This window comes from Perna viridis, chromosome 4 (assembly GCF_037379345.1).
Source record: "Perna viridis isolate PV_CMFRI_1.1 ecotype Kerala chromosome 4, ASM3737934v1, whole genome shotgun sequence".
Classification (NCBI taxonomy): domain Eukaryota; kingdom Metazoa; phylum Mollusca; class Bivalvia; order Mytilida; family Mytilidae; genus Perna; species Perna viridis.
Genome location: NC_142448.1, coordinates 38,946,831 through 38,970,986, shown reverse-complemented (window position 1 = coordinate 38,970,986; position 24,156 = coordinate 38,946,831). Strand labels below are relative to the sequence as shown.

Genomic DNA, 24,156 nt, shown 5'->3' with positions numbered 1-24,156 from the left:
TAAGCAGAATAACATATCTTTAATGTACTAATAATCTCTCATTTCTTCAAAAGAATTTTTCCTTACAACGGTCTATATGCAAGGAAAAGAACTTCTGATTTGGAGCCACAAAGATGTCAAAGAGTTCATGAAAAGACGTTATTTATTATCAACTACTGATAGAACTAAATGTCATCTAGATTTTGCGCATCTTTTTATGGACTCCACGAAGGAAGACACAGATGAATTCGGAAGTGAAATTTTTGTGTTAGATTTCAATGGATCTTTAACTTGTCCACAGCCGCTTGCGTACAGTAGTTTTATGTACAACTACAGAACTATTGAGGAATTATGGATACAGCTTCTTTATTCAGGTATCTACATTTTAAAAGGCTCATCTTTTGCCAGAAGTCTAAACGAATACCACTGTCAGTCCAATCACCCGTCCTCACATTGTAAGATAACTCAGTGATTTTACGAATTTTAATGTTGTGTTTGATTGAATTTTTGATATCATGGTTGAATAATGTTCAATTTGGTTTTTTATCACTGTTTTCCTGTTCTTCGTTTTCGTATATTTTGACTTTTTACACTGATAAAAGATGAGCAGTTATTTTAGCCTTTTGTTGTTATTTGTATGATAAGTCACGTTTACTCAGTTATTACTCTATATGTTTATGCTAATTAGACTCACGAAGTTTGAGAAACAAAATGCTTTATTTAATCAGCATTGTTGTAATACATGCTTGTGCTTGCTAATGACGAGAAAAAATCGAAACATTCACAATGGCGTTATATATTGATTGAGAAACGAAATATATACACCAAAAAGTGAAGGCGGATACATATAATTATCTTCTGCGTGAAAAAAAAAAGAAAAATGACAATGATGATGACGTAAGCAAAATGGCGGTAAATTGAAATATCTGATACGTCAGATAAATCATAATTATACAAAGTACTCTTTAGATGAAAATATTTCAGTATAAATTGATGAGATAAAAAGTCAAAGAAAAGCTTCATTTTACTATTAAATATTAATTTGTTGTAAACTAACATATCTATCATTAAACTGTTTCAGGTGACATTTCATTACTTAAAGAATATGCACTGTGTAATTTTGAATACCTACTTGCAATGGTGCACTCTTCGTCAGTGGACCGTTTGATAGAATTACTTAGATGCGCTCTGAATCAAATTATCGATCCTGAGATATCGCTTTTATATAAAACCTTATCTGCCTCTCGAAATTTTCTTGCACGATACCCAGCACAACTGGCTTGTGAACTCATCTGTAGATTGAGAAGGGTTAAAAGTAAGTTTTCATTTAAGACAGAACATTATCTTATGGTGAAGTTCAATTATACAAGTGAACCAAAATTTCAGACGTAATTGCGATATTTTAAACATTGCAAAAAATAGTCAAAATCGCAATAATAATCACTCTCATTGTGGATCTTTTAACAATGTACAAGTTCTCGGATTTCCCTCAAAATCGAACTAATTACAATTGTGTGGTCGGCAGATGACACGATCGCAAAAATTAATTAATGCAATAATTTCTGATATAACATTAATTCATAATCAATTATTAATTATATTCATATATACAGGTTGTCATATTGAAATATTAATGCTAAACTTCAATGAAATAAACATTGTACCAAGACGTCATGACTGGCTACAATTATCACGTCTGCGATTACTTGTGAAAACAACCAGCTGATCTCTTTTGGTTCAAATCAATATATTTTGTCAACATACGTTCTATACAATACGAAATTTAATAAATATTAGTCAACTGTTGTTCGATATCACTTCCGTCATATTAACTTTATCCTTTGGATTCAACATCATTTTAGAAGGCTAAAACCATAGTTTACAACCTTAATAAGTTTTATCATACATTTCAGATCTGTACACACAGCATTTGGAATCACTCATAACTCAAGCAATGGGATGGTGCGACGGCTACAATTTCCCACTTCTGGTACCTCTAACTTCATGGTTACCATCACCAAGGATACTACAACAATTAAACATTGGAGGTTTCGATGGTATTAGGCATATAACAGTCCTCCCGTCAAGCCAAAGTGTTCTCTGTACATACGGTCTTTCAAATGTCATTCTATACCATGTGCCAGGAAGGAAAATAGTAAAAATATTTTCAGGTAAAGGAGTTAATGTTTTCAGTATGAATATGAAGTATGAATATTGCATAAGTATAATTTATAAGGGAAAGCAGGCAGTTTATTTAATTCGTTATTTTCTCATGCGTTCCCACCTTTGAGTAAGCGTTCAATACGGGTGTAAAAAAAAGTACAAGAAGACATTTGTAACAAATTTATCGTAAGAATATAAGTGGACACAAGAACAGCATCATCTAGTCTCATACATGTGTTACATCTGTCTTCTAATGGTGCTAGTTTAGGAAGTTGTGAAAAACTATGGCACTCATGTGGCTGGTTTAGCATTATATGTCCTATTAAGTAGCTGTCTAGCTGTCTTTCTAAAAATCAGACGGAGGGTGATTCTTGCATGTCCAAAAACCCACCAAATTCAGTTTTGTTTCTTGTCCAGAAACCGTTATAATAGTTCACATAACCAGCCTAAGTTTTTCATTTGGGGAATGCGCTGTTGAGATAAAATTTATATAGATTGTACATGAATTTAACGTTTTGCAAGAGTTGTCGTTCTTGATTTGGTTTGATTTGGTTGACTTGACTGGGAGGTTGAAGTTTGGTTTTCTCAAAAGTGCTGATCTAAATACAGAAAGTACTATTACCACATAAAAATATAGCATATGTAGACCAAAAGGCATCGGCATATCATTGATCGTTATGGTCTGTCATTTGCACCATGAGAACTTATTTTTTAAACATGTTAATGTGTTCCCTTCCTCTTTCGTCTATCTAGAACGTGACATTTAATGAGCTACTTGGAGGGTGTTTCTAAAGAAGAGGACTCTTACCTTACCGGCGCACCTGTGCCTTTCCCTAACTTTTTAATGGAGTCTGGGTTGCTCATTTACTTTTGTTTCTCTGTATGTTTTTTTTTGTTTTCTTCATGTTCTTTGTGGTGTGTGTCTGTTTTCCCTGTCTACTTCATTCTTGGAATATTTTCTTTTGATTTCGCTCAAATCTTGGTTACCTTACTTACTCTTTCCAGCCGAAACCATGATACGCTTATTACAATACAATCAATGTTTAACTGAAATATAGCTGGTTCGAATGGAAAGCCTGTTATTCTAAAATTGAAATGCTAGTCATATCTTCAAATTATATTCTATAATTTTATTCTTAAGTATCATATTAATATAACATTTGTTTATTTATCTAAGTAGCACTCCAGGTAAGGATCATGCAAAATGTGATTCATGGGTAAAAAGCCTACATATTTTTATTTTTGATATTTTGTTTGAAATGTCATAGTAAACAGAAAGTAACATGTGGTTTTTCATATAACCCGTGCTAAAATAAAATAAAATTGTATAGAATGCACTGTAGATTTCAAAATTAAGAGAGATAACTCTGCAAATGACACTCAAATACAATAGAATCTACTGGATTTTCAATGTTGATTATCTTCTAAGAGCAGGCAGATTTGAATGAATAATTACACATTGCATAGTATAGACCCATAAAACAACTTAATTACAAAAATAAAAATATGTAGCCTTTTTTCAGGTGTATCACATTTTTCAGATTTTGCATGATTCTTACAAAGACAGCTACTTAAATACATTTTAACTTGATAACGTTCCTTCCTAAGTGGTTTTGGATATAACAAACCTGATATATCTTCTTTACCACCAGTCGAATACAATAACCTTGAAATTATCCATACAAAAAAAAACATTTCAGTGTCTTTCTTGTTTTCAATACATGGACGAATAATTGAATATCAACTTCTTTCTTTGTAGGACACAGAGACACAATAAACTGTATTGAATTATTTCCAAATGATCAAATTTTTGCCACGGGATCTGACGATCAGACAATAAGAATCTGGAAATTGGTAGATGGGCTTTGCACATATGTGTTGAGGTAATACTTTAGGTCTTATCATAAAGAGAATCTGGAAATCTGTAGATCATTGAAAACGGTTTTTGCTTCAGTAATTTCCATGTTTTATCATAACATTTGTTTCTTTTTATATTTTCTTGGGTTATTTTTCATCAAAAAGAACCAAAATCGAGAACAATGTTCAAGGTCTTCCACATGACAAAAAATGTAATCTTAGTTACTATAGCCTTGACCTTTAACTCACATACCTAAAACTTATTAAACGTCTTTATTTCTAGTTTAACAGAGTTTTATTTGAACCCGTTGCAATCAAATATCAATAATTCAAAATATAACCTTTTAAACATTTTAAACTGAAAAAAGTTTTTTTTTCTAAAAAGTTAATAAGTTTTTCGTTTAAACCAATATGTAATATTTACTTATAAGAATTTTGGAATGCTTATTTTAGTGGATACTGAAACAAAGATAGAGAATAAACACGTCGAAAATGTATTACTTTTATCATATCTTCTAAGCTTTCTTTTTTCGACTTGACTTAATTCGTTTGCTATACGAAGCAAACTGCTATTAAATGCTCATTTGCTACATTTATGCAGGAAGCTATCATACTTTTCAGAGACCATACCGGAGATGTGACTTGTCTAACATTGGCATCAGCTAATGACTGGCTGATTTCTGGTTCTTCAGATACAACTATTATTATTTATAAAATTTCTACATGTCAAATACTCCACACACTTAAAGGACACAAGAAGACAGTAACCTGTTTGAAATACATCCACTCGTCTAACTTACTTCTTAGTGGTAAGCGTTAACTCTCTTTTTTATGATTGTCCCATTTTACCGTCAGTGGTAAGCGTTTACTCTCTTTTTCTTTATGATTGTCCCATTTTACCATTAGTGGTAAGCGTTTACTCTCTTTTTTTATGATTGTCACACTTTACCATGTATCGGCTGGTGTTGGAGAAGGAATCAAGGGAACATAGATTCTTATGGAAATCAAAGGAATGTAATCCAAGAAAAAGACTAGACAGGGAAAACAGACACACAACAAAAACATAAATTACCAAAATAATACGTTAAAAGCATCACAAGTAAGTGAGCAACTTGGACTCAACTGAAAACTGGGAGCATGGACAAGGTGCACCGGTAGGATAAGCGTCATCTGATATTCTAGAAACACCCGCCGAATTGCTCATAAAAAGTTAAGTCCGGATTAACGAGAGAGGTAAGGAAAACTATGACACGTTGAACAAATCGGTTTTCATGAAAAATAAAAATATCGGGTCATAAAAATAGGAGATAACTGTATAGTATTTGTATACATAGGTTTGACGATGTCAAATTGAGTTACTCTGGACACAGAAGTGGAGTCGATAAACCGATATTTGTCACCGTATATATACGTAGAGATGCATACATATTCTTAGCTACCTCGATTGTTTCACAAGAGTTCACATGTGAAAGTTCTAAAAACCTAAACAATTGATGATCGAAACACCATTTATCAACTGTACCATGAAGAAAACGTGACCTAATAAAACTAGATTCAAGTTATAAATTTACGACTCTGAAATGGGAACGAAGATATATTGAGAATTGCTATGTGAAATGTATTCCTGCTCTATTCAATTAGATAAAATATTTTATGACAATGATGAATTGCAATGATCTTAGGCCCAATTAAGCAATTTAATGACATTCTTCAAATAAAATGTAACCTTTCATATTGCTGTGAATAATGTATAAACGCTTTTTTTTTGTTATAATACTGTAGTTTACGAAATATGGTAAATAATATATATTTTGATGCACCTCTAGAGAAATGCTGTTGAAATATTTTACAATTTTGTTATTTATTTGTAGCATCAAAGGATCGTTCTATAATTATGTGGTGTACGGAAGACATGAAACAACTTTCCAGCTTTAGAGATTACATATACACGCCTGTCTTGTCTATTGATTTGTCGATTGACAATACGTTCTTACTTGTCGGTAAGATTTTCAAAATGATTTAATGTGTTGGGAATATCCAATTTCTTTTATCTTATTCGTATGAAGCTTCAGTGTAAAAAGAAATATCGGCTGGAAAATATTCAGGCAAAATCAGAAACAACATCCACAATAAGAACAATACAAAAATAAGAAAACTGAATAAGATACTTCTCATGAAACACAATATGTGAAAGTGCTTTAATTCGTGGATACCAATTTTCGTTGATAATAGGAAAGAAACAAAAGTTCGTGGTTTTAACGGATTCAGGATACACATCAAAGGAAATCTCCTTTTTGTTGGAAACCAAATTTCGTGGTTTGGCCTTCCCACGAAAGCCACGACAATTGGTACCCCATGAACATTGGTACTTTTACAGTATAAAGTTTGTAACAAGTCGTCATATTAGGGTGGTCTCTTCTGGCCAGCAGCGTTATTTTGTTGAGCATGGATTGGTACTGTGACGTTGTTAACGTTGATTGGTCAGCTGTTTTTCAATTTAAATCAAGGTTTAATTTATAACTATACAAGTTTCGTTTAATGCTTCTTCAGAGTTATTTTTGGAAAACAGTTCGATAATTAATTATAAGGATAGTTATGATGTTTATTTAACTTAGTAATTTTTTGCATAATCAATTTCGTAAATCGTTCGAGATTCATAGGACGTAAAATTTGACTTCTATGTATGACTTTTCAAAATTACAAGTCAAAGATTTGGAAAAAAAACTTATAATTCATGTTAATAATTAAATTTGATTATTCATTTCTTATCTGGGGAAGATTTATTTTCCATAAACTGACTCATAAACGTCAATCCGTCTTCGGTCTCCTATTCAAATAACTCCAAACTAAATTAAGGTTTGATGAATTAAATAGATTAAAAATCAAGAAGAATTATTTTTAATTTTTGATAATTAATAATTTTATTTCCATTTTAATAGGACTAGTTTCTTCCCATTTCATAATAGATGCAACATTTTTGTTGTACGAAAAATTTGTCATATTTTTCACTTTTTAAGTCGCTAATGTTTGTTAGCGACTATTTGCACTCGTAATTTCAGTACTTTACATTCGAATATTATTTGCATAATTATATATAACTACTCCACATTAAGCTGCAGGTCGGTGCCATGTTTACCGTCATAGCTTCATAGTTATAACTTCATATGAGATCAAAATGCATTTGATAAATATCATACACATGTGTTTTACGTGTGTTTTTCGCTTATATGAGAACGGGAAGTTTACATAAAAAGATGAAATGATCGGTTAGCATTGAACATTACCAAGTTACCGATTCGGACGTAGGGGCTCGTTACAATTGACTGTATAGATCAAATACATTATCAGGGCCCCGATATATGTTCATAGCCCTTGCCAGTTGTTTAATCTGGTTCTCTGGTCAATATCATAAGCGACCTAAAGATCAATAAAAATTTGGGTGAAACTTTTTAAGCGAAAACTTTACCCGCACTTCCTGGTAACCAATTGTTTTGATTGAAGAACGTTCGGGTCATCAGGGTTACGAAAGAGTAATAATATCAAGGGAACCGAGATTCTGGTGGAAGTCACCCGATTTTCGAGTATATCACATTCGTGCCTTTTCGGATGTTGAAAGCAAGCCAAAATCAGTGGCATATAGAATATTTGACTATAAGACCTTGACCTTGAAGACTGCAGTCTTTGATTTACTATGGTTGTGGTCTAAAGAAGTATGTCATTTTAGAATTGTTTATTATTTATGTTTTTAAGCGTGTGAAGACAGTTCACTGAATGTGATATCGTTTGCAACAGGATCTTGGATTCACCAACTAAAGGGACACGGTGGATGGGTAAGCTTTTTTTTTTGGCGCTTTAGAAGTGATTTAAGAAAAAGTCTTTATAAGTATCAAGATGCAATGGAGAATGTATGAACACAATGCATCTTGAACGCTTACAAATCAGATACAAGTTTAAATAACCAGAGTGTTAAGATAACCACTTAATCTCATCAAATCTAACGAAATGTTGTATATTTTAAACGAATGTAGAGCAGATCTGGCTTTTACTCATTAACTAATAGTAAAAGTAGTGTAATCACGTCGATGAATATTTTATATACATGTAAAATGTAGATAAAAGTCACGCTTAAATTGAAAAGCGAGCACGTGACATTTTGTCTTTAATATTTTATTTTGGTTCTTTTTCTCAAACTCACTCTGTTAACCTATAGAAATAATTTTCGCCGATTTTTAGAAATTTAGAAATAAAAAAAATTTAAATTTCAATTGCTGTGAAATACGGAGAGGCTTGAATTTCCAACACTCATCTTTTTGTCAGAAAATGCTACACCCATAATTATTATTTTCATGTCAAAGTAATAAGAGGAATACACACCAAAGCATTCAAAAAATGTTGATCAGTAAAAAATTTTGCTGATTAGATTTTCACCTTTTTAAAATATATGCAGATAAACAAAGTAGTCACGTGTGATGACTGTAACCATGTCGTTGCTGCATGTCAAGACGGTTCTGTTTACGTATACAACTTAAGGACAACAGAGCTTCTGGAAACATTGAAAGGGTCAAACCAACCTATTACTGATCTGTACTTGTCTTGTTGCGAGTCTTTGGTATTTGCTGTGACGGACGTAAGTACAAATAAATAACAATGTTTTGGGGGATATTAATTCCGTGCTTATATTAGCTACTTGGTTTACCGTCATATTTGGGCATTCAGTACAATTCTGTGTAAAAAGCAGGCACATCATATTTCTCAATTTGGTCTTTTTGCCACAAATATATTCAGTTCATCTAGAAAACAACTGAAAAGCTATTTAAATTTATCCTGAAGCATCTGCGACGTAGATATTTTTTACTGCTTATATGAGGAGGAAGTGTGGAAAAAATTTCCCGCCATTTTTCCATAGTGCATTTCAACTAAATTTGACCTATCAATATCTTAAAAAGGCGAATTTCACAAACACTTTGATCGTTATTTTTGGAGGTTATCGGGTATAAATACTTGGTTAATGCAATAAAATTTCTGTATTTCTTTCCTTCATGTGCCACACCTTGCACACATTTTGTCTGATTATTAGACGGAGAAGTACTTAATGTCTTAGCGTTGGGCATTATTTTTTAAGTTATATTCATTGGGCTTTCTGTGTGATTTGGTCATTTATCTACTTCTTATATGGCTAGATATTTGCGATATCACATCATGGGACGAAGTGATATAAAAAAAAACTGCCATTTTGATTGGTTCTTGTGAGTTTGTGTATAATTTTCTACAAAACCTGATTGGTCGAACGCGGCGTTATGAAGTTTCTTACGTTTTTTACTTAGAGGCTAGTTTGCTATGACGTTGAAATTAAATAATTTGAGTTGATATTTTGCGATATTCAACTTTCACTCATGAAACATTATGAAACATTTAATTATCTCTACAGACTTGGTTGATTTGTAGTATTGATTAAAATATGATACATAATTTTCGCCAACAGGTGCATCTTAACTGCATAAGTAATAGTTGAATGCTAGAATCATATGATAAATGAGTTATGCTGTTATTTTATGAAAGCGGCGCACTGAAATGTGAAACATTAATTAATTTACATTAAAAAAAAATACCTATCATTTTCCATATGAGGAAACAAAGAAAATCACACCATTGAAATGGTCTTCACTTAAAATAGAAAAAAAAACAGAAAAAGCAAGAACACAGTCTCAGACAGACAGACAGACAAACAATGAGCACATGTTTGTATCTATATTTACAAGTATCTTTTAATTCTGATGTTTCATTCAGTAAGCTTTGTCATCAGCTTTTCCAACTAAAACAAAAACAATAAAAAGAAAAAAAAATAAAACAAAAGAAAAGAAAACAAATTGAAAGCAAAAAATATAAATAAATAAATAAATAAATAAAAACGTATCTCTTTTCATAGTTTGATAGTATTAGTTTTAAATGCTTATATATAGGGAACAATTAGAGCTTGGAATCTTCAGAAGAGAGAAAGCAATTTCAAACGCGATATTGATCATGACAGCATAGTCACGTGTGTCCATGTATCAGATGGTGTGGCAGCTTCGGGTTTGTATCATTAATGCATTTTAATGAACTTGTAGCGATGTATATATAAATTAATTGTAAATGCAATTTGTCAAATTTTCAAACCATCGATAGACATGCATAAGAACATATGTAAAATATTACAGTAAAGAAGTTCACAATCTCGAATAACATATATCGTATTTCGGTTTATTTTTGTGGATGTAAAAATTAGATTTTGAGGGATACAAAAATATATATAAGATTTGGCGTTTCTTATTGTGGATATTGTTAACAAGCGGTGTATCATGTATGATTTGTACAATTTTGCGGAATTTAATTTTTCGTTTGCAAAGCCGCTATAAAACGCCAAAATTAGTACCCTGCAAAAATAACCTACAACAGGTGAAAAATAAAATCGGACTAGTTTCTTCTTTCCGTTACTTTATGGCTATATTTTAGAATAAGAGTTGACATCATTTCAGATTTTAAATCTTATGTTATTGTTGTATAGGTTCAGAAAGCGGTGAGATAAAAATCTGGAACCTTGAAAAGGCTGAAGTAAAAGGCACATATACCGCACACAGTGGTAGTGTCAGCTGTCTACAGGTTTCTTATGGCGGCTCTTTTGTTGTGTCAGGGTCAAGAGATAGAACGCTTTGCGTGTGGGATATTCCACTTTCAGCTGTAGTTATTTGCTTTCAGGTAAACATCATTTTACATATGTAATGGATACGTGAAATTTTGTGTCCTTTCAAATTCATTTAAAATGCAAATTTCGCATATACTTATATCTAATTTTAAGCAGAATTATAGTCGGGAGTAAAAGCAAACAAGGGGGAAAAAAAAGAGAAAAATTATAAGCTCATCCACATATTGTACCAAAGCATTGATTTATAAGTCAGTCAGTTCAGATTCACTTTATGTTATATGTGACTCTGTATTGTAGGAACATAAAGGCCCGATCAAGTCGATGACAATATTTCTAGATGACTCACAAATCATTTCCCAAGATGTAAATGACATTTTCTTTATATGGAATCCCCATACTGGTCAGACATTAAGGACTTACAACATATCGAACCAACTCAATTACCTAACCTGCAATGGTTGTCATCTTGTAGTTACTACTGAAAGTCAGAGGTAATCTTAATATATACAGTGGCGGAACTATTTTTCATTGCGTCCTTGTTTTCGTGGTTCGGTCAAATCAAAAACAGTATGTAAAATTCTGATATTTGTATGAAATCTACGAATTCAAAATCATAAAATTCGTTCAACTTACCACGAAAATCAGTTAAAGTAAATAAGTTCTTTAGTCATAACTGAACGAAGAAATCATAATCCTAGTTTTTGAGTTTTCCGTGAGACCTTTTTTGCTATAATTTAAAATTTACCTGATAAAGCAACTTCGCTTTTTGCAAAATAAGATTACTCATATATTTTAATATTGCAAATTCTGGTATGCTGTATACGTGTTTCAATGAGTAATATCAGCAATAATAGTACCAAATACAAAGAAAGATTTAAGTCCCAATATGAATTGCATGCAAGAAGTACTCATAAATATTGAAATAGGAAGCAAAAATCACAAAGAAGTTTTACCAAATACAATAAGAGGGATGAAGCCTCGGTGTTTTAGCGCTTTTGAATTATTCAAGTGTAAACCACAGGCATTGAGGTTATTTCAAACAGACCAATAAAACAATATAGCAGCCATTCCTTATGATCTAATTTTAATATCAAAATTCATGGAGCAAATCATCCAAAGAGGTTGACTTTTTTTATCCAATAGTAAAGAGTGTATTACTTCTGGAATTATATTATTTCGGTAAATAATTCAAATGTAAATTGCGTCAGCCAATTATGACTATCAGGCAAACACGTCCCATATATTTCGTTGCAGTCGTTGCTGTTCGATTTTTTTTCTGGGTAAGTTTCCCTGTTGCAAATTAGATTAATTTTTAAGATGAATCGAACAATTAACAAATTTTCAAGAACCATTATGTAATTTCAATTAGGTATTTCTTTATTTTCGATTGATTTATAGTTCTAGATAAACATTTAAAGACGAAATGTTAGAGATATGTTTTGTTTCATTATTCTTTCAGTGTAAACGTTATATCTCTTGAGGATGAATCAGTGACAACGCATATACATCTTGGTGAGAAAATTACATGCCTAGCGTGTTCAGCTGACGATGTGTATATGGTAACAGGTTCCTCGGACAAATCTCTTAAAGTCTGGGAAACATTCACAGGCAAACTTACACAGGTAAAACAGAGAAGTTAAATGCCTTCAACTAAGAGGGAATTTCGGAATTAGCCGTAATGGAAGCGGAAAGTTGGGTGCTCTATAAAACTTGGCAATCGGAACACCTCAGCCTTTCTAGTTACACAAAAGAAAAACCTCGGAGGCACCAGGCGGATGGATCTGTCCAGAATTTGTCCTATCCGATTCTCAAATCATAGTTAAACTGGTTGAGTTTTCTTTCCATTACTTTTTTCTTAGGTCCTCGCTTCGCGCTAAAATTCTTGGAAGAGTTATTGTTCTTTATTTCTAATGCTATCCAACCAAAATTTTAAGGGCCATCTGGTGGATAGAACTACTTTGATTCGCGTAAGGCTACAATTCCGGCAACTTTTTTAGGAAGAAATTCTCCTTTCTGCATCCGAGGTTATTTTTAGTGAAGCGGAAATGGCCAAGTAGTTCCGATCGTAAAATCTGGTTTAATCCACTATTTCCATCGGGAATGTCTGTACCATGTCATGGTCATTGCGTTTGTTTCTTTCCAGCTTTTACGTCAATATTGCCATTTCTCCTGTTTAACTATTTCTTTTGACTATTTCCTAGAGTTAATCAGTTCAGTAAATTTATATTTCCCTTCATGTATCCAAAAAATGTGATACTCGAGACGGTAAAATTAAGAAAGTTTGTTTCAATATTAATTTAACTTTATTTCTAATCTTCATTTTAGTCGTTCCACATACATTGTAAATACCAGATAAATTCTTGATTTATAGGAAACCCGGCTTTCAGCTGAAAATTAAGGTCATAGGAGAACTAGTATACAATTTGATGATAATAAAATTTTAAGCCAAAAGTGACTTGTTACATAGTTATTGCGTTTTTAAGTATTTGATTCTGAAAGGCACCTTTTGGGTGACTGTATCCTTACAGATCCTTGTGGAGCATGAGTCTTGCATCACTTGTGCAGCAATAACAGAGGACAAAGAAAGTGTTGTTTCTGGTGATAAAAAGGGTAATATTATCGTCTGGAGTGTAGCAACAGGGGAAATACAATATAAACTAACAGGACATACAGATGGTGTTACGGTATTAAAGCTAACTTCTAGAGGAAAACTTATAATATCAGGTATGTTTACATGTTGTTTTTCGGTAAAATTTCGCTTTTTACCATTTGACCTTAAGTGCGCTCTTCTATGGAAACGCAAGTCACCTGATCGCAATTCTGTCTCCCGATTGGCCAAATACTGATAACCAGTCTTAGTGGCGTTCGAAAAACCTGTATCGAAAATTTGTAATTGCCTGCCATGTGTTATTTTCTTGAAAGAAGTTAGAAACTAAAAAGTAAAAAGAAGAAAATTTTACTGCGTTGGCTATCTTTCTTTAAAGATAGCAGTGTTTTTGATTTCTTTAACTGAGACATTTAAAATGGAAAACTTAAAATATCAGGTATGTTTAGATGATGTTTTTTATGAAGAATAAAACTTAATGACATGGACAAAAATGTATATTACACCATAAATTTATCAGAATTATTGTTACGAAAATGTTTTCATTTTTTACGTACTTTAAGACATATAATGCTGCAAGTAAAATCATAGACAACATCCTAAATCAAAATTCAACAGCACATGAAGAATCTTTGATAAGAAAAGGGAAAGGAAACATTGAGATGACATAAAAAATAAAAGCTCAAGTAGTATAAAGCAACAACCAAAATTCCATCAAAACATTAGAAGAATAGGTCAAGTGCATCGGTTGGATAAAGTTCTAAATTTTAGACAATTTTTCCCAATTATGTCCTGTTGTTAATCAAACAGTCATTACTATGTTTTCTAGGCTCATTGGACTGCACAATTCTAGTGTGGAGTTTAGTGTATGGTGAGCAGATCACACTCTTTGACTTGCATTGTCCCGTCATAAGTCTGTCAGTTAGTGATGATGTCTCAAAACTTATGGTACAGCTGGAGAAGAATAAATACTGTCCTTTACTCTGTCTGCACAATAGTCCTGCTACTGAAGGAAACCATCCATGGAATCCATGTGAGATATACAATAGTTCACACCTACATGTTTAGGAGAGTAATCAAAGGAACCAAGATTATAGCAGTAATCAAAAGAACGTAATCCGGGGATAAAGACCAGACATGGAAAACAGACATACACAACAAAGAACATAAAGTAACTAAAATCATACATACAAAGTAACAAAAGCAAATGAGCGACTCGGACTCCACTTAAAACTAGGAGCATGGACTAGGTGCACCGGTAGGGTAAGCGTCCTCTGCTTTTCTAGAAACACTCGCCGAGTTGCCCATAAAAAGTCAAGTCCGGGGTAGACAAACGAGGAAAGGAAACCTTTGCCCCGTTGAATAAATCAGTTTTCATGGTGCAGATGGATACACTATAACGATCCACGAGTTCATGATGAAAATTCGTGTTTAGAAAGTACAAAAACATCACTCAAATTAATATTGAAGCAGAATTCGGAATGCTGTACACGGGTTTCACTGAGGAACCTCTAATCGGCAGTCTTTGATCCAAATATATTGAAAGATCTAAATCCAAAAACGAATTGTTTAAAAGAAGTACTCAAAAACTAAAACTATCGAAGTGTGAAGTCAAATCTAGCACCGAGTCTTGGTGCTTTTGATTTAGAACTGAAAATTTCGGTAAACAATTTATGATATAAATTGGGTCAGACAAGTCATACTACTGGGCTGGTGATTACCATTGACAGCCTATGGTCCATCAGCAGAGGCATTAACCCAGTAATTACAACAATACTACCAATACCAATGTTGCAAATTTCTGTATGCAAAAAAAAAAAAGAAGAAAAGAAAAGATTATGAAAAATTAATCTTCACAACTCAATTAATTCTCTACTTAGGCTTTAGCTTCTCTTCCATAGTTTATTACTGACATCAGAAGCAACGGCTATGAAAATGCTGATTATAAAAAAAGTGTCATAATTTTAAACAAAATAATCTTATTTAATCATCCATAGTTTAATGACTTTACAAAATGACAAAATAGTTTGAAGAAGTCACGAAAAATACCATGTTCATTATAAAAAAAATCCATGCTGATGTTAATTGACACATACATTGTATATTATCTTGGAACAATAAGTGAGATTGCATTTGTGGCCAAACAAGACAGTTTGTTTGTTATTTTACAGCTGACACTAATGTGCTTCCTGTCACTGCGAAACAAAGACCACGGCCATTATCATTGGATTATCCAATCAAAAGACCGCCAGTCAGAAGACGGAGCGGTTCATTATCAAGTATTCCAGAAATTGTAAAAGTAAGTTATAGAATGGTGACGTGTTATCATTTTCAAGCCATGATCATAAAAATCATCAATTTTTCTTTTTTTTTTTTCAAATTACTTTTCCCACTAATTGAAAAAGAAATAAAAGAAATACTTTTGCCCTTAATTGAAAAACAAACACGTGTCAGTGCCAACGATGATAACATTGTTATATTAAAAATAAAAAATGAAAATTTAAACGACTACATGTATCATAAGGAGTCTGTGCGCGTAATAATTCGACAAAATTTAATTTTAACAATAGTTGATTTTATAGAGGGCATTTTCATGATTAATTTATTGATAATGCCCTCCACATAGGCAGCTATCGTATTTATTTCATTGAAGAATCTGAAAAGGGCATGATAATGACCCGAACAATATCACATGACAATGCCCTCTTGACAAATTTTAATGCACATTAGTGAATACCATATGACTATGTTTAACCAATAAGAATAGCGTATTCAGAGATAATGACTTTATTATAGTAACTTTATTACCGTTATTATTATTATTATCAATATCATTATTATTTCAGCTTTCACCAATTAGGGCACCTCAGGGGAAGAAAAAAGGGAGAAGAAATACTCTTAAAAGTAAACGATACAAGTCTAAAATAAGAGTTTCGTCTGATGACTCTAGTAGCAAAATATCCTCTGTCTGTTCAATTCTGTAATTGAACATTATATACTTCGAATGTCTAAGTTCCTGTGCTGAGATAAGAATAAAAGAATAACTTATTCTTATAACCTCTGCGGAATGAAACTCCGCCGCTTACTTGAAGGTCCTACTAGATGATGCTGACCATGTGGTCGTTTCTGTAGATGAATGCCATTTCTTCACGCGGGGTGAAAATTATATGTTGCTTATACACACCGCAGGTAATTGAATCCTGCTGTGTTTGATACAGAACGAACGAGAACGCCCAAATGAGTCAATCCATAGTCTATATATTGTTAGATATTCATAGTAGTATAAAGTATCATTTGTGTTCCCTTGTTTATTTATAATTATTGTTTATATTACTCATTCAATATGATAAAACGCTGATCTTAAAATAGTCTTTTGCATCATTAGAATGTTGGAGTACTATCTGTACAAGGGTATCATTCAAACAACTAAACACACACACACACACAGATGGACACGAAAACATACAAATTAATATTGACAAAACAATAGTTTTGTAACACCACCGTTACCACATCCATATGTTTTGGGCTAAGGCATTACAATAACGAAAACTACTATTAAACGAATAGAAATGTCAAAAAATAGCCAGGGATTCAGAGATCAAATAGCGGTCATTTAAATGAGGAAATTTTTTTTGTTACGTCTGATGGACGATTTTGGAGAGGCATGGTTTAGATTTTTCTAAAAGTGTTTGATACAAAACAAGAAGAAAAGTAACTCAACTAAATATAGATAAGTCTCACTAAACTCTCATTAAAAGTAAATGAAGCACAAATTCACGGAAATCAAAGTGCTGTTGGCACTGGAGGTTTTTAATTTTTGAGAAAACTGTAGCATGAACAGAATTTAAAAGATTACATAATGTAAAAAAAACTAATCATATTCATTTGCATTTTTCATATTATTAAAGAACTATTTATTTTTTCTAATATTTATAAACTGAATAACAATCCATACTCCTGAAACAACGCCACACATATTTACAAATTTTCTTCCATTTCACCCTTTTCCCAAATTTTTAAACCTGTCCAAAAGTTAACTTGTATTAGAATTTAAAAAAAAAATACATTAACAGAGTATCTATCCTACACTTTAATTATACTACAAGAACTTAATTCCCCAAATGTCAATTTATTACTAAATATCTTTCATGACCAAAAAAGAGTCCTTCAGACTATTTTGTGTGTGTGTGTGTGTGTGTGTGTGTGTAGTGTAGTGTTCAGAAATAGTAAGGAAGTTCCTCTGATGCACAGGCGACATAAGGTATTTTAATTCTGAAGGATCCCCCCCCCCAAAAAAAAAGAGAGACCCTAAAATATTATGAAAACACCAGACTTTCTGTAAAAAAGTACTAATGAACTCATTAATGCATCGGTACGTTTGATATACGTTTGAGAAAAAAATGTGAAGATGGAGACAACGGCAATCATACTGCGATAAAGAAAAGAAAAAAAAACTCGTGGAACATGGCCAAGCTGAAGCGATGAAAATATGAGTATGAATGGGCGCTTATAATAACCAAGAATGCACGCGGAAATAAATGAACAATTTAAGTAAATTCGAGTTAAATTGGCATGGAACCCGGTGTATGTATTTACAAATTATCAAGACAACCTTAGCTCTTTAAAACCGACTGATATTTCAAAAAAAAAACAAAAAACGAAAAAATAAAAATCATGCAGTAAAATAGGTGTCCACAATTATTAATTATAAAAATAACAGACGATGAAGAATTCTTGTACATTTTCATCACGTGTAGACTTCTTTATATATGTAATACATAAAGACAGGTCTGATTATTCAGTCACTTTTTCCATATCTTAATATAATTTAATTTCAGATGTAATTAATACGCTCTCTGATTGGATAAAAAATGATGTTTATCATCTCATATAGATTCATATACCAAATTGACTGTGACGTCATCAACTTTTTTTTTTTTTGGCTGATTTATTCCCTAAATTTTGATACTAGAATTAAATTATAAGGAAACTCAGTGTTACAGTTGTGGTGTTTTTGAAATAACCTCAATGCCCGTACTGCACACTCGAAAACAACCTACGCAGGTTATTTAGTGTGCAGCACGTGATTGTAGTTATTACCTTATAGACCGAAAAAATATAACAGCTTTGCTCAGTTTTTATAGGTTTATGAAGAGCATTTATCAGTGTCGGGGCACTTCACATTTCCATCATAAGATATAATCCCTTATTTACCACATCCTTCACGTAATGACCACCCTAAAAAGTATTTTCTGTAGTACATGCATGTGTCGTTAAGATATAAGCAAGCAAGTAAGATAGCACCTATCTATGCAAATATAAAAGATAAAAAAAACATATCTTGCATAAAATACAGTAACAATATCTATTTTTGTGCATATATTTTGTATCATTTAGTGACGATGTTCTGGCTAGTGCTATTGTGTCTTGTTTTTGTTTTCACTGAAGCGGGCCAAGTTCTTTTGGTGTCTATGGACGGATTCCGTTGGGACTATTTAAAGAAAGCAACTACACCAAATTTCGATAGTCTAGCCAGCCGAGGGACTAAAGCCGAGTACATCAACAACACATTTATAACAAAAACATTCCCTTGTCATTATAGTGTTGCAACCGGTAAGATATGTTTTAAAGAGTAGCAAAAAACCGAAGGTTCAAACGAGAGAGATTAGAGCATCACTCGGCCTTTTCCGGAAAAAAGGCCGAGTGGTGTTCCAATTGGACTTTGCTAGGATAGTCAGAAACTGGCATACTTATTTTTTAGCGTAAAAAGTACAAGATTTTAAGCTAGGAGTGTTGGTATGTTTTCGTACCTAACAGGCATGTTTCCACGTCTTTGAAATGTACAGGGCCTTATTTTTGTCGAGCACAACAAGATGAGACCCGACACAAAATCTAGCAATTTACACAAATGGAAAAAAAATATGGTTTCAACTGCTTTAAGTCATTCAAAATCTCAAATGGTGACGTTCCACTCATTTCGTAAGGGAAATTAGGTTCATATTTTATGTATCACTAAATGCTCCATTAAAATGCTCTGTTTTATACGTGCGTACTGCTATTAAAGGTACTAAAATCCTACGTATGACGTCATTACCTATGAATTTTCGCCTGTGTTCACACGTTACGAACATCATTTCGTTACAATTGTCTCAGTTTCTGTGCAGTATTTTAATTTGATATTTGGTATATGTGCATGTGGCCTTGAGGTGGTGCATAAAGTCAAGAGTAGTCTTGTTCTAAGTAAAATAACAGGAAACTCGAAATTTCTGAAAGGAAATTAAATGTTATGAATAAATACACACACAAAAAAAAAACAGAAATTTTGATCGAAGATTTTCAGTGAGCTTTTAGAATTTTTCAAAAGTAATTCGGGTTAATGCATCTTCTTGTGTAACAATAGTTTTGGAGAGTATTTTTCAAAGTTTTTAGCATAGAAGTAAGCACCCTTGAGGTGATTATGCACATGGCCGACCCAGCAATGAAGTGCTCTTTGTTTGGAAACGTGTGTAGTCTCGGGAAAAGGAGCTCACAATTTTCGTCTTTCGCATAAAGTCTAAAGAAAGATGACACCGATTTAAATTTTCGTCCTTCGAAAACATTGTTACTGTACATGTTGAACAGTTTCAAATTCAATTACAAGTTCCTCCATCAAATTATTAATGTAGTGACTTTTACATACAGACGTTGTTATTTGGTTCTTTATCTTCAGGCACAACACATTTTTTTGTCTTTGTGAGAAATAGAAATAGTGACTCGGCAACTTCAGGACCTTTGAAACTTGTACCGCTTAGGAACTGTGATTCGATTTTGAATCTTAGATGCTTACTAGCTGCTTTAAACGTTACAATAATTTCGTCCATTTTTTTGTATAATTCATTTTATTGTTCTACCCGCATTCATTCAAATTTTCAGTCAATATTATCGGTTCATTTTATTGACGTTACGCACGATATTGCGACTGTGGAAAAAAAACCACGCCTATGTACTCTATAAATGACTATTGTGAACAATCAAAACTGTGAATATGTGAAAGCTGTATAATGTAGGAATCATGACAAATTATTAGTTCTGAATATTTGTCACAAATAGTACTTATAATTCTTTATAATCCATTAAACTTTCCAAAAACCCGCAAAAACGTCAAAATTTCGCCTGTCAGGTGTAACGAACTGTAGGTCCAAAAAAAGCTAAAATAGTGAATTGCGCTATTGCAGAGGAAGACTAATTTCATATGTTCTTTTTTTGTGATAATTATCGAAATTGTGTTAATTTTAGGCAAAAAAATATTCAATGCAAAAATGAAAGTGTAGGTAAATAGTCAGATTTCTAAAAAAAAATATATATTATTAAAGCAAGATGTTATTTACACAATTTTCTTTTCCGATTAATATTTCCGATAAATGTAGATACTTTCAGCAATTTTACGTCGGCATTTTGAAAAAAAAAATTCAGTACAAACAAAAAAGTTACGTCTTTTTGAAAATGTCTATCGAAATGTCAGATGTCAATATTGTCCGGGTTCGTTGAGAAAAGATCATGCTCCAACGCAATTTTACAATCGACAATTTCTTCTATGAAATAATGATACTTTGTAATTGTACATGCACTTAGGGATACACATATTTCATTTTTTATTATATAAATTGTTTAAAACGGATAAAATTCTAACAAAACAAATGTCTAGTGATTTGTCCAACTTACACTTTGGAACGTTTTCCGTCGATCGGGAAATTGGAAAATAAAACGGAAATAATTTCCGCATTAGATAACACGAATCAGACACTTAAACACGTCTCAGCAATTACAAGTATAGAACATGACATGCAACTGAAAGGGACAAAAATACAAATAGAACGAAAGTATCTTTATTTTGTGGTATTAACAAAGATAAGAATGTTAATAAACCATGAAAGAAGTGAATAAATTCTTAGTTAAGAGGAATTCGATCAGAGTGGAATGACTGAAACGCAACATAGAGTTGACAGAACTTTAAAAAGGTGTAGAAAAGCAGACAGCTAATAGGTAGAATGAAAGTAGAAAGGAAGTCATAAACATTTTTTATTCCGAAAAGAGCAAATGAAATGAAAATCTTCATCAATGAGCAGCTATCTAATGGGTGTTGATGAAAGCCTGATTTTCTGATGAATAGAAAGCTCTATCAAATGAAATACTAAGTTGTGAAAGGTCCAAATTCTGCTATCGGTACATGTAACATAAAATCATACATGTATATCAAAATGCACATTTTAACTTATCGTGAAGTTCTCTCTAGACAGAGTGTGCACATGCATGTGCAAATTTAATTTACAGGTAGTACTGATAATCGATTTAATTACTATTTTCGATTTTCTAAGTAATGTTCAAGATGTTTCAATTGCTACCAATGAAAAATATTGTATATTTCGCTATACTGTACACATGTTTCAATAAGCAAACAAGCAAGAAACGAAAAGTGTAGACAAACGACGAATTCCGATGTTACTGCATGTGCCGCAATAGCTTGCGTAACGTCATTATGATTAGGTTCTTTATCGTATTACAATTTTCGCCTCTTTTCCACCAGGTCTATATGAAGAAAGTCATGGAATCATTGGCAATATCATGTATGATCCAGTATTTAACTCAACTTTTAAAATGTCGACGAAACAATCAAAATGGTGGGATGGAGGAGAACCAATCTGGGTAACCGTAAGAAAGCACAATCTGACGAGTGCTGTATACTTTTGGCCAGGAAGTGAGACGGAAATTAGGGGTTATAGACCTAATCATTGGAGACGTTACCAGGAGAATGTAGAATTCAAAGACAGGGTGGACCAAGTTATAGAGTGGCTGAGTGTTGATAACATTGATTTTGTTGCTTTGTATTTCCATGAACCTGATGCGACAGGACATTGGTATGGTCCGGATTCTTCCGAAATTATCGACAAAGTAGAATACATGGATTCGATATTGGGTTATATCATGGGTAAATTTGATTCCAATGGTCTGTGGGACAAAGTGAACTTTATGTTGACCAGTGATCATGGCATGACCACTATTGATACAGTGAACAAGGTAGTAGATATCTCAGAACATGTGGATATGTCCAAAATTCTCTTTACCGTGGATACTGGACCAATAATGCAGGTTCATCCTAAGGAAGGGCAGATCGATAATGTCGTTAACAGTTTGAAATCAGTTAGTAACATGACCGTTTATAAGAAAGAAGACATTCCTAATGTTTGGCACTATGGTAAAAACAGACGAGTGATGCCAGTGTTCCTTCTAGCTGATGAAGGGTGGACTATCACAAAGGTACGAGTTTACCATTGCTTACCCAGAACAAGCTAAAGCACTAAAATATCGTCTGGATCGCCTCTTCTCTTTCTTCATCGCGAACCCCACGTTGACTTAAATGAAGTGCCTGGATCAAAAACGGGTACTGGAAACCTGAGAAACGAAACGAAATGAAATCTGTAATCAGAAATACAGAAATGAAATCCACTGAACCCCTGTCTCCTCTTTTATATTAGGTTTTGACGAGAAAAATAATTAGATTTGAAAAAGAGATATTTCAAGTGAAGCCTTATAGTCGGCACTGAAAAGCAATTTCCTGCGCAGAAGGTACATACATGAACACTGCTCTTTATACAAATACTGTCCCTTAATTTTCATAAACGACTGGTAGATTGGCATAGCAAGTCTATGCGCAAGCTAGTGATATGTTTTTATGAGGAAGTGGATACACATGTATATGTCCTCGGAGATTGGCTGAAATGGTGCAAGGAATTTTGTAAGACGTTTTGACGTCGCTTTAAAGTTTTCTGACATATATGAAATGTTTGTAATGTAATTATAACGGTTTAAAAATAACATTTGTTTTTCTGTTGCAGAATAAGACAGCATTAAATGAGCATGTGAAAGGTGCTCATGGGTATGACAACCGTCTCGACAACATGAAACCGATTTTTCTCGCAGCAGGACCAAACATTAGAATAAACCATATAACTCCAACATTCAGGAGCATCGATATTTACCCAACGATATGTAAATTGTTAAACATTACGCCGTCACCCAACAACGGCAGTTTACAGTATACTTCGAACTTTCTTGTCACTGACAATGACAAGGACACGAATAATAGTAGAAGCGTATTGGTGAATGCTTGGTTGTTGTTCACGGTGAATCTTTTGTGCGGTGCAATCCATCGCTTTATCTAAGAAATAAAATGAGCTATGCGTTGGTTGTGTTTTCAGAAAAGTACCTGTCTGTGCTTTCTTATTTCCACTAATTTAGTGCAAAAAATATAATTAATCTAAAAACTGCTTTGTATGTTAATGAACCCCACACGAACCAAAGAATATGTCAAAGAGACAACAACCCCGCCGGGATGAAAAATGTCAGCTCTAGGCCACCCACAGCATGGTTTTCAATGAAAGACAAAGAAAGTGACACTCACACCACTTGGCGGGCTGTAGCTGACCCCAAAACAACATTATACACAGATACAGCGAAATAGTTGCCTCTATATATTCTGCGGTAACATAAAGAAAACTGAAAGTGAAAACGAAACAAGACACAAAGAGGCCAGAAATTCTTACTTGGAATAGGCGCAAAAAAAAATGCGGCGGGGTTAATGTACTCTGGCGTGATCACAACCCTGCCCCTTTTAAAACTGGCCACTGTGGAAAAAAAATATAACACATTTAAACATATCTAAAATTCAGTTAAAAAGAGTCTTTGTCCCTTATTAAAACATAAATAAAGAAACTGATCGTACGTTACACAATTGCACAAAGAAAGGACTACTAGAAGATAACTGGCATGCCAACTCCAGACCAATTTAAATCTACAAAAAGTTATGCCCCCTTCGTATTTAGATGCAATC

The 24,156-nt window shown here is 33.0% G+C and overlaps 2 protein-coding genes across 2 annotated transcripts in view; both read left to right on the top strand.

The window, feature by feature from the left end:
- Positions 1–16,630, top strand: part of LOC148620021 (NACHT domain- and WD repeat-containing protein 1-like) — a 34,547-nt gene extending 17,917 nt beyond the window's left edge. The window contains exons 8-23 of the mRNA XM_088580527.1: positions 54–353; positions 1,061–1,294; positions 1,893–2,150; positions 3,902–4,025; positions 4,621–4,808; positions 5,871–5,999; positions 7,750–7,829; positions 8,447–8,626; positions 9,960–10,071; positions 10,544–10,734; positions 10,979–11,172; positions 12,141–12,303; positions 13,210–13,405; positions 14,116–14,319; positions 15,458–15,585; positions 16,133–16,630. Coding sequence (XP_088436653.1) covers positions 54–353; positions 1,061–1,294; positions 1,893–2,150; positions 3,902–4,025; positions 4,621–4,808; positions 5,871–5,999; positions 7,750–7,829; positions 8,447–8,626; positions 9,960–10,071; positions 10,544–10,734; positions 10,979–11,172; positions 12,141–12,303; positions 13,210–13,405; positions 14,116–14,319; positions 15,458–15,585; positions 16,133–16,270 — 2,819 coding nt within the window. The 3' untranslated portion in view covers positions 16,271–16,630. The remainder of the gene's footprint in view (positions 1–53; positions 354–1,060; positions 1,295–1,892; positions 2,151–3,901; positions 4,026–4,620; positions 4,809–5,870; positions 6,000–7,749; positions 7,830–8,446; positions 8,627–9,959; positions 10,072–10,543; positions 10,735–10,978; positions 11,173–12,140; positions 12,304–13,209; positions 13,406–14,115; positions 14,320–15,457; positions 15,586–16,132) is intronic.
- Positions 16,631–18,625: 1,995 nt separating this feature from the next.
- Positions 18,626–23,510, top strand: LOC148620020 (ectonucleotide pyrophosphatase/phosphodiesterase family member 5-like). The gene is made up of 3 exons (XM_088580526.1): positions 18,626–18,902; positions 21,853–22,583; positions 23,162–23,510. Exons 1-3 carry the CDS (start codon positions 18,692–18,694, stop codon positions 23,486–23,488), a joined length of 1,269 nt encoding a protein of 422 aa, XP_088436652.1. The 5' UTR covers positions 18,626–18,691; the 3' UTR covers positions 23,489–23,510.
- Positions 23,511–24,156: the final 646 nt, after the last annotated feature.